At 51.0% G+C, this 12,845-nt stretch overlaps 1 protein-coding gene across 1 annotated transcript in view; it reads right to left on the bottom strand.

Annotated features, from left to right (window-relative positions):
* Positions 1-12,414, bottom strand: part of CSMD2 (CUB and Sushi multiple domains 2) — a gene marked incomplete at both ends in the record, with an annotated part of 295,395 nt that extends 282,981 nt beyond the window's left edge. The window contains 1 exon segment of the mRNA XM_083879352.1: positions 12,258-12,414. Within this exon segment, the coding sequence (XP_083735478.1) occupies positions 12,258-12,414 (157 nt within the window).
* Between the last annotated feature and the right edge of the window lie 431 nt (positions 12,415-12,845).

Here is a 12,845-nt window from a genome sequence, read left to right as displayed (position 1 = left end):
ACTCAAAACCCACCCTGGGCTTTATCTCTGCCCCACCCTGGGCTTTATCTCTGACCCCCCCTGGGCTTTATCTCTGCCCCACCCTGGGCTTTATCTCTGCCCCCCCCGGGCTTTATCTCTGACCCCCCCTGGGCTTTATCTCTGCCCCCCCCTGGGCTTTATCTCTGCCCCCCCTGGGCTTTATCTCTGCCCCCCCCGGGCTTTATCTCTGACCCGCCCCCCCGGGCTTTATCTCTGGGCTCTCCTGACAACCCACACCCTGTTCCCTCAGCACAGGAGCTCTGATGGGGCTTTTCAAAACAGATTTTCATCTAAGCCCCCACCAAAGTAGAGAAATTCCAATCCAGCTGGTTTAACACTCTTTGAAGAGCTGCAGAAATTGCAGCACAGGACAGCAGAGCCTGCAGAGAGGGAATGGGAGCCCCCAGAGATGGCAGATTGTCCTTCTGGTCAGTCCAGGGCTGCTGCCTCCAGAGCTGGGGCTAAACACAACCCTGGGGAGGAAGGCCCAACTCTGGTGATGCCTTTTTGGGGTACCTGAAAACAGAGGGCAGACAAAATTAAGGGGATAAAAAGCAGTTCTGGTTATTGAAGGGTTTCAGATACATTTAGGGTAGACTAAACTCATTCAGGAGCTGAACTCAAAATGGACCACAGGTCATGGGTTTTCACACTTTGATAAGTTTGATCCATTTGTATATTGGGGGTTCATCTTCCAATTCCAGCTTCAGGTAATGAAGTCATTTACCCCAAGTTTGCTGCCCCCAAATCACTTTTATTTACATTTCTCAGGGCCTGGGGCAGTGAGGTGTCCTTGATCCCCAGGCCTGGAGAGGAATTGTTGTGTCTGCCCAAACTGGGGAAGCAGCAGCTCACAGTGTGTGTGGAGTTTGGAGTTACACACTATGGAATTGCAGGGTTACAAATAGATGAAAAATATAAAAGCTAAAACTCCTAAGGCATCACTGGGAAAAAAGTCCTCACACAATGAGGGACAAACTCCCCATCCTTCAAACCCTTCATTACTCCAGCAGGTGGACACTCTTTTAATATTAACAGCCCAAGTGGTGCTTAACTTTAATGAGAGCCCCATGGGAATGGTGCTGACAGCTGCCCAGTGTCCAGATCCTGCCTAACCTTTCCCTAATGGAGACAAAACAACAATAGAGGGACATAAACAATATGCTGTGGGATGCAAGGAGCATCTTTAAAAACAGCATTGGTTTTGGAAAAGCACCAGCTCCATTATCCTTCTGCAGGACGGGATCTTATCCTCCCCCTTTTTCAGGAGGAAATGGATTTTTTTTTTTTTTCTGGGTGTTATTGTTTGGTGGATGAAGGGGAAAGGAACATTGAATTGTGCCTTTGTCACAGGAGAAATGAGCTGCAATTTTCTGTACCCCTGACTTTAGCAGCTCTCCACAGCCCTGGCGAGGTGCAGAGCCCTTTTTGCCCACAGGAGAATCCTGCTGGGATTCATGGATTTAAACACATGGAGGAGGAAGGATTGGGGACAGGATGTGACCCTGTGTAAGCCCCAACACATCCCTCCCCATCACAAAGCTCCTCGAGAAACTTTCTGTGCCTAAAATCCCACTCCTCCTGTTTTTTTCAGGGAACAAGCTCCACCTCAGCCCATCAGACTCCAAAAGTAATGACATAAACGCCACCAAAAAAAAAAAAAAAAAATTCTTATTTCAAACTCTGCTTTCACTAAATTAACTAAACAAAATATTGATAAACTGCTGATAAATAACAGGAACCGTAACAAGGGAAACAAGTTCTCCATTTGATCTCTGCCATCCTGCAGGCATTCATCTTCATAATTAATTAGATAATACTATTAGCACAGCACTATTTTTTCCCCCTCCATAGACAAGAAGCTGGAGCTTGCATAATTTAAGCAACTGCTTCAAAGGCAGAGTGTGTGGCAGGTTAAAATCAGAAGGTCCAGACCATCCTCCCTGCCAATATCCTGCTTTTCTGAACAACAGGATCCAATTCCCTGATGCATCTGGCAAATCCTCAGTGCACACACCCCTCCCACCTTCCCATCTCCACTTCGCTTTTAAAATCTGCAGTCTTTGCATAAAACATGGATCTAAAACGTATAAAAACTGTAAAGGCAATTCTGTACAAATTACGGGAGCTGTGCAAAACCCTCCCTTGCAACAGACACCGCACTTGGTTTTATTCCCTGACTTTTTTTTTTTTTTTTTTTGACAATACTACTTGAAGTTCAGGAGCAGACAGACAACATTCACCTCAAAATGTCATTCACAATTAATCCCAAATTGTACATGAAATGGTTGAATTCACTCCACGCAATCAAGGCAGAGAAGCGGGAGCACGCCGGAGTTGTGCAGTTAATCAGCCTCGTGCAATTTGTACCTGCTGAAAGCTCCTCACAAACATCCCGAGATCTCTCTCTCTCTCTCTTTCTCTCTGCAGAATAAATCTGTAAATCATTTTGCAGGTTCTGGTTTAGGGATGGGGAAGGGAAGCAGAGAGAGTGAGGCTCACAGCCTGGTGGATCCCCCCAGTGCCCACAGCCATGGGGAGGCAGCAGGAACTGGGCTCTGACAACTCCTGCGAGTCAGGGGAGTGTGCAAATAACAGCAGAGCACTGAAGCAGCAAATCCCCAGTTGTGGTTAATTCTCTGCCTGTGATTAACTCATCTTTCTTGGCTATTCCAGCCCTACTTGCACCTTCTGATGCAGCTGGGGCTGGGATTATCAGGCTGTGACCGTGCTCTGGTCTACACTGGGGTGACAGCTGAGGAACAGGTAAAATCCACACTGAAAGGAAGGGAGGTGGCACCAAGGCAGGTGGATGAAACCCAAATAAAGCCATTTCACCAGGACAGAACACACTTCCCCTTGCAGAGGCCAGAACGAATGTTCCCTTCCTTTTGTTTTAAAGTGTTCTGGACAAAGACACCTTTATTTGAGATTCACCGTTGTTTTATCTGTCTGGGAATGGGAATGGCAGACACTTTGATAAATGGGTGCAGGGATTGTTCTGTTCCAGTGTAACCACTGTGAAATGCCTTTGCACAGACACGGCTCCCCAGCTCATCTGCAGCACGAAAGGCTTCTCAAAAAGCACCTCAGGAGCTGCAGCATCACATCCCCGTGCTGCTGCTGGCTGTGGGATGACGCAGGAGTGACATCCAGGCTCTGCTGACACCCTGCTGGGTGACCTTGGCCAGGCCTTTCTCTGCCTCCCCACTCTAGAGCAGCTTTCTTTTATCTAACAATGCACTGTGAAAATGATAACGTGCTCAGATTTTTTGGCCTTTAAGGACAGGTAAATCAAGCCTTCAACAACTACATTGTGGGATTCTCACTGAACAGTGTTCCCATGCAAAGTTCTCCTCTTGAAAGGAAATTGGGAAAACAGCAAAGTTATAAAAGTCAGGCTTGTCCATCCTCCAGTGGCCTGAACATCCTCTCCCCACCCTCCTCCAGGACACAGAAAAGCACATTCACAGCAGACCCCAGCAAATCCAAAGCAGAGCTCTATCCAGCTTTTCATCCATCTCTTCTCCTGGTGTTTCCAACTGCAACTCCCTGACTTCCAGCACCTCCTGGGGCACCCACTGCTCTGCCCAGGAATGAAACAGGAGCAAAAATGAGTTGAAACTGCAGTAGAAATGCCTTTTGACCAGGAGGGAAGGGGAAAACATTCACCAGCAGGAAATGGGATGCTGTAGATTTCCTTGGTTGGATGGAAGGAGGAGCTGCCCCCCAAGGACACTCAGGATTCACAAAGGAAAGAAGCTGAAATTCCAGCAAGGGTTGAGATTTCTTTTCTTTGTCAGGACTTGGCTGCAGCTCCAGTCCTGCCCAGGTGGTGCCCACACAAACCAGGCTGGCTCTGGTGACACTGGTGGCCTTTTCCCTGTGTTCTCCTAAGGGCAATCCTTGCTTGACAAGCAGAATTCCAGCAGCACTGGGAGAAAACCCCTCTGGGCTGTGATTTCCCCCTCTGTCATGGCCCTCCAGCAACAAGGGCCACCTCCAGGTGAATCCAGGAGGAATTTCTGCATGGGAAGGGAATTTCAGGCACGGGAGGTTTGGAGTGCCCATCCCTGGAGGTGTCCAAGTGGACACCTGGGGGACCTGGGGACAAAGTGGGGCTGGGTCACAGCTTGGATTTGGTGACCTTGGGGGGCTTTTCCAGCCTCACTGATCCCGGGATTTTGGATGTTTGCACCTCACTGGGCAGGTAATGACACCACTGTCACACACCAGCACCACAGGTATTCCTGTGCCCTGTCCCACTTCCTGCAACCCTCTGCAAACCTTCACCCCTCAAAACTGGTTTTATTCCTGACTTTTTTTGACAATACTGCTTCAAGTTCAGGAGCAGACAGACAACGTTCACCTCAAAATGTCATTCACAATTAATCCCAAATTGTCCATGAAATGGTTGGATTCACTTCATGCAATCAAAGGAGAGAGAAGGTTCCAGGGGTTCATTTCCCAGCAGATTTTTACAGTCAGCAATGGGGCGGGATTTGATTTATTTTTTTTTTTTAATTACTCCCTTATCCCACACCTCCCTGGCAGCCACCACAAGATCCTCCTCCAGTGGAAGTCACAGCATCACCATCTCCTTAATCCACGATTTTTCTGCCCCCTTGGGAATCCCCCCAGCACCAGCAGGACTCTGACACAGCCCCCAGTTCTCTCTCCATCCATCAGCCCCAACTGTGCCCTCAAAATCAGGGAGTTTATTCCTACAGGTGGGAGGGACAGGAAATTATCACAACAAGCTGAGTCAGGGAATGTACCTGACACAGAGAAAAAAGAGGAAACACCACACCAACCACCATTAAAAAAAGAGAAAAAAACACCAAAAAAAAACCCTCTCTTCAACTTTCACACACAGGAGGTGTAAAATCATCTCATCCCAGCTCCCTGCAGTCTCCAGCCTGGAGCCAAGACACTGAAGCAGAGTTAATTTGATCCCTTTAATCAATGGGATTGTCCCAATTACACATTAACCACCACCAGGCCTGGCTGCCACTGCAGAGCAGAGGAGGCAGCAGGGAGGATTTGCAGATTCCTGCTGATGGCAAGCAGAGAACATCATTTCTCATGATGGAAACACACAACTGTGGCTGCTGCTGTCACTGGGTTCATCTCCACGTCCCAATCTGTCAGAGTCTGTCCAAGGATGTGATTTGCCTCACAACTGTCTCCAGTGGTTGGGGACTGGGACCCCGAACTCTGAGGGGAGCCCCTGGCCTGGCTGAGGTGGGATGTTTGCCAAGTCTTGGAGGACTGATGTGCATCTCCATGAAAACAGAGTGCAAGAACAATGGAACTGGTTACGGTGGACTGAACCGAGGCTGCCTGTCCCAACTGGTCTGTCCGTACCAGAGGTGGGGTTTGGACCTTGTTCCTGAGCACCAACCTCGACACAGGTGGTCCCTGCCTTGGCTCTGTGCCCCTCGCTTTGGTCCCAGCCTTGACCAACCTGTAAAGACTCTGGAGACCCCGCTCACTTTCGTGATCACCCCACTGGAGAAGATCACGTCTATGGGCATCTCTACCCCTCGAGGACTCGTCCCTCCACGTTGGTAGCTATAACCCCGTTCCCCCTTTCTCTGTCTTCCTCACTATTCTCTATTTTCTCTCCCCACTATCGCATTTGTTGGCACTAAATAAAGGTGCATTTTTTGTTTAAGTAAACTGAGTTGTCCCCCGCTGTGTCTTTTGCGCTCTGAGATCCCTAAAACGAACCATCAGGTTCCCCGCAGATGTTTGCAGACCCTGCCACAATCCCACTGAAAGCCATGAAGTGCCTTCTCCTGGGAGCAGGAAATAACCCTGGGGCTGCACTGAAATCACCTCAGAGCCAGGAGCCTCGTGTTTCCTGCTGGAGAACTGAGGAATAAATGGGGAAAAGTGATGTTGTGGTGCCCCAAAGTCCCCACACAACCTCATGCACGTCGCTCCATGCAGCAGAATTATTCCATGGAGTGGTTTGGGCTGGAAGAAACCTCTGGAGATGAGGCTGGAGCCACTGGTGAGGGATTTGTGTCTGCTCTCAGAGGTTGGGTGGGATCAGAGCCTCCCTGCCGGGCTCCTGCCTTGCAATATCTCCAGCACAAGGATGAAGTGCACACGCTGGAGCTCTCACTAAACTCACCTCAGGGAAACGTTTCAACGAGCAGTGAAAATGAAAATGCTGAGCTGGAGCATAAATCCTGAGTTACCAGGCAGGATGGATGGTCCCCACCTCCTCCCAAGTGGAGCAAAAAAGCCTCACCTGGTTTAAACTCTCCTTCAAACCTGATTCTCTTCCCCTTCCCACCGTTCCTCACTGGATATTAGAGCCCAATCAATGGGATTCCACCACCTCTGACATTTTTGGGGATGTCAAAGAGACAGCTCAATGCTGCACTCAACAATTCCAGCAGTACAGAATCTTTACTGTTTAATCACTTCCTTTTTTTTTTTTTTTTTTTTGTAGTCCTTAAAGTCTTATCTCTCCCCTTCCATTTGAATTTGCTCTATTTTCTGTTGGGAAGAAAAAAAAAAAAAAAAAAAAGCCTAATTTAAATTTAGGCCTATTCATGGTGTTTCTGAACCTCCCAATGCCTGGAAACATGGAGGAGAGTAAAGAAGTATTATTTAAAATCCACTCAGCTAAACAGAGCTTTGTTATAATTTCACTAAAGCCTGTGAAAAATTACTCCAGCCCCGTGTCTCAGGATACTCTTGATAAAAACGGAGCTAAAACCACTTTTCTTGCAATGCCACAGGCTCAAAACCAGTTCAGGCTGCCTGACCTTGCCCCCAACTAACCCTCAACATTATCATAACAATTTCCTCTGGTCAAGATCCAGGCCGAATTCTGGCAGGGGCTGGGAGGGCAGCAGCAGGAAGGGAAGCACAGCTGTGAAATTTGGCATTTCCCACCCAGCTGGGCTCTCGGAAAGTGGAGAAGGGCAGTGAACACCCTGCACAATTCCAGCCTGGAAATCCCTGGGGAGAGAGGAGCCGTTCCCTGGGTGCAGAGCAGGGAGGATTGAAGGTTCAGTTCTGCACAGGGACACATCATCCCCTGACACATCATCACTGACATCCCCTGGGGAACAGCCCAGCCATACCTGGAGTGTCGCCCTGGTTTTTTTCAGCCTTCTGATGTTTTGCATTTCTGTACTGGAGTCCTCATACGTTGTAATATAAGCAAAAAGTGTTGTTTTGGAAAGCTGTGCATTCCTTTCTGAGGGAAGGACAAATTGATGGATTTCTAGGTTGACCAGTGGGGTCAAAGAGGTGTCAGCCTCATCCCCCAATCCCTGATCAAACTCCAAAGACTGACTAAGTCAAAATCCCAAATAAACATCCTTCTTTTACTCGCACAGCTGGACAGTGTGAGTGTGGTTCTTTTGTGTCCTTCTGGAGACACTGGAGCACAAATCCATCCATGGCACCCATGGGACTTCCTGGATCCCAATTCCCCACAGCATCCTGGGCTCTGCCAGCAGCTCCTGACAGGGGGAGGCAGAGGAGAGGAGCAAATACACCCAGCTCTGCTCCCTGCAGCATCTCCCAGGGCACATCCAACATCTCCCAGCTCAGCAGCATCCAGCATTTCCCTGGGGATGGGCACAGCTCAGTGGAGAGCAAAGCTGGGGCTGAGATGTTCCTCACCAAAAATAAAAATGACAAAGTGACAGGTGAGGAACAACTTCCAGCACTGGGAAGTGTCTGCCCCAAAGGGTGGGATGGGTCCAAGGAATGGGAAGGCAGAAGGTGGGATGGGCAGTGCTGGGTTGGTGATGGATTCCCTGACCTCAAAGGTCTTTCCCTGGAATGGTTTTGGTCCCCTGAACTGCGTGCCCAAAGCTTGCAGCAGAGTGTGCAGAATTGTGTGCCCACAGCTCAGCTCCTCCTCCCCTCCTCACACACTTCCATGGGAAACGTGCTGGGGGTGGATGTTCCTCACTGGGAACTCCCAAATGGGGATTGAAAACAAGAGAACAAAATGAAGGGATGATTTAGAACACAAATCCACACTGTGGTGGGGCAGCCCTGAGCTGGCTCTGGGCTCAGGAAAGCTCGTTAGGTCTCAGTGCTGATTAATGGGGACAGGCTCATCAGAGACCCCTCTGCTCCAGGACTCCTGGAATCTCACAAGCTCCTCTTTCCCCACCAACCACCTCCAGACTCTTTCTGTCTGAACAATAGGAGTGGAATCATGTTTTAGTTACTGCACTTCTTGAGGTGAACTCCCCAAAACCACCTCAGATGGATGCACAGGACTCTCTAACCCACATTTACCCACAGCAGGACCCAACATCACCTTCCTCAAGCTCATGGGTGGATCCAAAACTTCCTGAAGAGGAACTAAAGGGGCGAACAATCCCACAGGATGCTGCAATGAGCAGCACACCCAGGGGATGAACCCATTTCACACACATTTCAAATGGTGCTGTTTAAACCAGGAATCTGCTTTGTTTTTCCTCCATCCCATTTTCTCAGTGTCCCTCTGGACAGAACAAGGCTCCAGCTCAAGGTTTAAATTCAAGTTTGATGCAGAAGCACCACATTTACTGACTGCACCTTATACTGAGCCCTCTCCTCACATTTCTAGCACTAATTAAAAACTTTTTGTTCTTTAAGCCCTTGTGGTCCCTCAGGAGAGTGGAATTGTCAGTGCAGGTGGAGATCCCTGCAACGAAACCTGCTCTGCCCTCTCCTCCTGCCCACATCTTAAATTCACAAACCAAATTCATGAACAGCTCCTCCACTCTTCAGAAGAGAAGTCTGGCAAAAAACTGTTTTCCATCCAAAAAAAAAGGAAATTACAGGGGTTTAAAATTGATGAGTTGGTGTTTCAAGCTGGTGCATCCTCCCTGAACCCAGAACCGAGCAAGGTGCTGACTAATAAAGCACAGTGTGTAAATAATGGTGTCAAGACCCTTTTAGAACAGGCCATTAAAATGCATTTTATTGGTGTTTATCCACACACACACATGCCCCCAATGCACCTGGCAGTGCTGATTCCTCAGAAAGCACCAGGAGAGGGGGAGCAGCACTGCTGTGCCCACCCGACTGACAGTCAGCACACACAACACCAGAACCATCAGAGCAGAGAGGCCAGGCAGGGCTCACCATCAACCCACAGCCAAAATCAAATCCCCCTGCCCGTTTTATCCCTGTGAAACCATCGCTGACAGGAGGAACATCACAAACCATTTTCTCTCCCCTTTCCATAGGCACAAGAAACTTCCCACCCCCTTTGCTCCTGTTCCAGCTCCATCCTCTCCCCAAGGGAAGCTCTGTTATGCTGTCCCAGGACACAGCAGCACCTGAGGGCCCCCCAGACCCTGAACTGATTTTTAAAAGCCATTTCTGGGCAGCAGGACTGCAGGCAGGGCCCAGCTGCTGTGGTGGGAGCAGAATTTCTCCCCGTTTTTCCAACTCCTGGCTGACAGCTCCACACACACACACACACGGCTCTGCTGCCACACTATGGGAACTCCTGGCTACTGCTCCCTGCCACAAGGAGCTCCTGGAGCTCGCAGGACTTTGTTGCACAGGGGTTCAGCACAGGCTGAGCTGATTTCCTGGGATTTCACCCCAAAGCCACGGTGACCCTGCAAAGGGTGGTGCCTCCCCTCCCTCTCTGAGCATCCCTGTGGATCCAGCAGCACTGACACTGGAATTGGCACTGCTGCTCCCAAAAAAAACATCATTGCTGGGCTCTCAGAATCTAAAGAGAGGACTTATTGATCAATACCTCTGGCTCTGATGCAGATAAAAAAAGAAAAAAAACCCAAACCACATCTGAGGTCTAAAAAGCTTTCGCAGAGTCTTCTGCTCACAAAGCAAAACAAGGCAGAGCATCAACCTCTGGCTGAAGGATCCAGAACAGAGAGCTCAAAATGCAGACAGGAGGGACCAGGGGCCTGAGAAGAAAGGATTAAATGCTCAGCGAGGTACAGAGTGAAGCCTGGAAGATCCAGTATGAATAAGCCACAGACAGCTCAGAAGAAGAGAAAAAGCTGTAAGCTCCTGGTAGAGTAAATCTGAGATTTAGGTATCTCTCCATCAGTCTGCTCACACGAGGAAAGCTCAGCAGAAGCTGCTGGAATGGTTTTCTTCCCTGCCCAGGCTGAAGGGATGAAAAATCGCCACCAAAATAAAGATTCAGCCTTTCTCAGGGACCTGTAGGTTGTTTGGGTGGGTTTTACAGCCTTTCCTAGCAGATCCTCCCCGTCAGCAGAACTGTTCAGCTCCCCTGCAAGAGTCCTCAGGAGCAGCAGTTAATCCTCAGCCCCTGAAAGGAAACCTGCCTTACATAATAAAATCACTCTTGCATTCCACATAAAGTTTTCCTTCCCCCCTCCCCAATAAAAAAAAAAATAAAATACAAACAAAACCCAAACCCAGAGAGCTTTCATACACATCAACACCCAAACACACATTCCTGCAGCCTGGGATACAGCAGACAAGACAAGGGGACTTGGAAACTCTTGGAAATCGGGGCACTGCACAGTGTGGAGAGCAGCCTCTGCCAAGCACTCGGCTCTCCCACTCTTCCCCCTCCTACACACACACACACACACACACAAGGACAGTCCCTAAATATTTGCTGTTTACACCAGAAATAAACTTCAGTCCCTGGGTCTGCTTTGGCTGCAAGGGCAGCTGCGGAAATGAGGCAGGAGACACAAGCAAACTGCCCCCAAATTCAAGTCTCCTCCTGCTTTCAAGCCCAAACATGCATATTTCATAAAAACCGGGATGCTGAGGCAAACGAGCTCATCTATAAGAGATATTCAACCGGGGAGGCAGGAGGAAAAGGAGGAAAGTGCTTCCATCTTCATGCAAGGCATCCAGAAATCTGTTTTAGCAGCTGTGGGCAAGCAGCAGGGTGGTGAAATCTTGAATTAAGACGCCAGGGAAAGGCAGAGGGGAAAGCGGGGCTGGCGTTTTTCACAGTCATCCTGCACATCACCGGTGCCTGTGCCCAAAGCTGACCCACCAGAGCAGGGGAATGAGATCATAGAGATCAGCCCTGAGCACAGCCCGGCGCTTCAGACAAGGATGGAGCTCCAAAGGGCTGAATCCAACACCCCCAGTGCCGTGCTGAGACACCGGGGCAGTGTGTGCTGACAGCCCGGTGCTGACAACCCAGTGCCACCAACCCAGTGCCACAAACCGGGGCTGACACCCCAGTGCCACCAACCCGGGGCTGACACTCCAGTACCACCAACCCAGGGCTGACACCCCAGTGCCACCGACCAGGGCTGACACCCCAGTACCACCAACCCAGGGCTGACACCCCAGTGCCACCGACCAGGGCTGATACCCCAGTACTGACAGCCCTGTGCCACCAACCCGGTGCCACCAACCCAGTGCTGACACCCCAGTGCCACAAACCCAGTGCCACCAACCTGGGGCTGACACCCCAGTGCCATCACCTCAGCACCACATACCCCAGTGCCACCACCCCAGTGCCACACTGCCTAGTGCCGTCACCACAGTGCCACTACCCCAATGCCATCACGACAGTGCCATCACCTCAGCATCATATACCCCAGTGTCACACTGCCCACTGCCATCACCCCAGTGCCACACACCCCAGTGCCATCACCTCAGCATCATATACCCCAGTGCTATCACCTCACTGCCACCACCCCAGTGCCACACACCCCAGTGCTGACACCCCGGTGCCACATTGCCTAGTGCCATCACCCCAGTACCATCACGACCATCACAACAGTGGGATCACCTCAGCAACACACACCCCAGTGTCACACTGCTCACTGCCATCACCCCAGTGCCACCAGCCCAGTGCTATCACCTGTGCCATCACTCCACAGTGCCATCACCCCAGTGCCACACACCTCAGTGCTATCAACCCAGTGCCACCACCCTGGTGCCACCACCCCAGTGCTATCACCTGTGCCATCACCCCAGTGCCACCACCTCAGCAACATATACCCCAGTGTCACACTGCCCACTGCCATCACCCCAGTGCCACACACCCCAGTGCTGACACCCCAGTGCTGACACCCCAGTGCCACCATCCTGGTGCCATCACCCCAGTGCCACCACCCCAGTGCCACCACCCCAGTGCCACACACCCCAGTGCTGACACCCCAGTGCTGACACCCAATGCCACCCCCCGGCGGCACCCACCCCACCCCCCCTCCCCGGCGCTGGGGACCAGGGGCTGGATCCCGGACCCCAAACGCTGGTGCAGAAGTTCCCCCGGCACTCACCCATGGCCGATCCAGCCAGCAGCCCCAGCGAGAGCAGCACCGCCCGGCTCCAGGCGCTCCCCTCGGCCGTCAGCAGAGCCAGCATCCCCAATTTCCACCAGTGCCTTCCCCAGCTGCAGCTGCATCCCGGCCGGTCCCATCCCAGGGAAGGTTGCATGTCAAAGGGCAGCAGCAGCGATGGGGAGTGCTGGGGGTCTGCCGCTCGCCGCTGCTGGGTTTTTTCTCCCCTTTTTTTCCTTCCCCTCGGCGATTGGGATAGTCCTCGGCTCGGCTGGATGGAGAGGAGAAAGGAAGGAGGAGGAGGGGGGAGGTGGGGAGAGGGGGGGGAAGCGGGTCAGCCTTGTGATTTTTATTTTTTTTTTTTTTTTCCTCTCCCCTTTTAATTTTTTTTCAGCCCAGGAGGAGGAAGGAAAAAAAAAAAAAACCCCACCGCATGGAAGGCTCTGAGCTTCTGCAGCTGGAATGAACCAAGTGTGGCAGCAGCTCGGGGAGAGGAGAGGAGAAGAGGAGAGGAGAGGAGAGCAGGGGAGGGCTGGCGCGTCCCTCCCGGTGCCTGTCTCAGCGCCAGCTCCTCTCCAGCATCACCAG

Source organism: Zosterops lateralis (assembly GCF_965231275.1).
Source record: "Zosterops lateralis genome assembly, chromosome: 28".
Taxonomy (NCBI): Eukaryota; Metazoa; Chordata; class Aves; order Passeriformes; family Zosteropidae; genus Zosterops; species Zosterops lateralis.
This window is presented reverse-complemented; position numbering and strand designations above follow the sequence as displayed.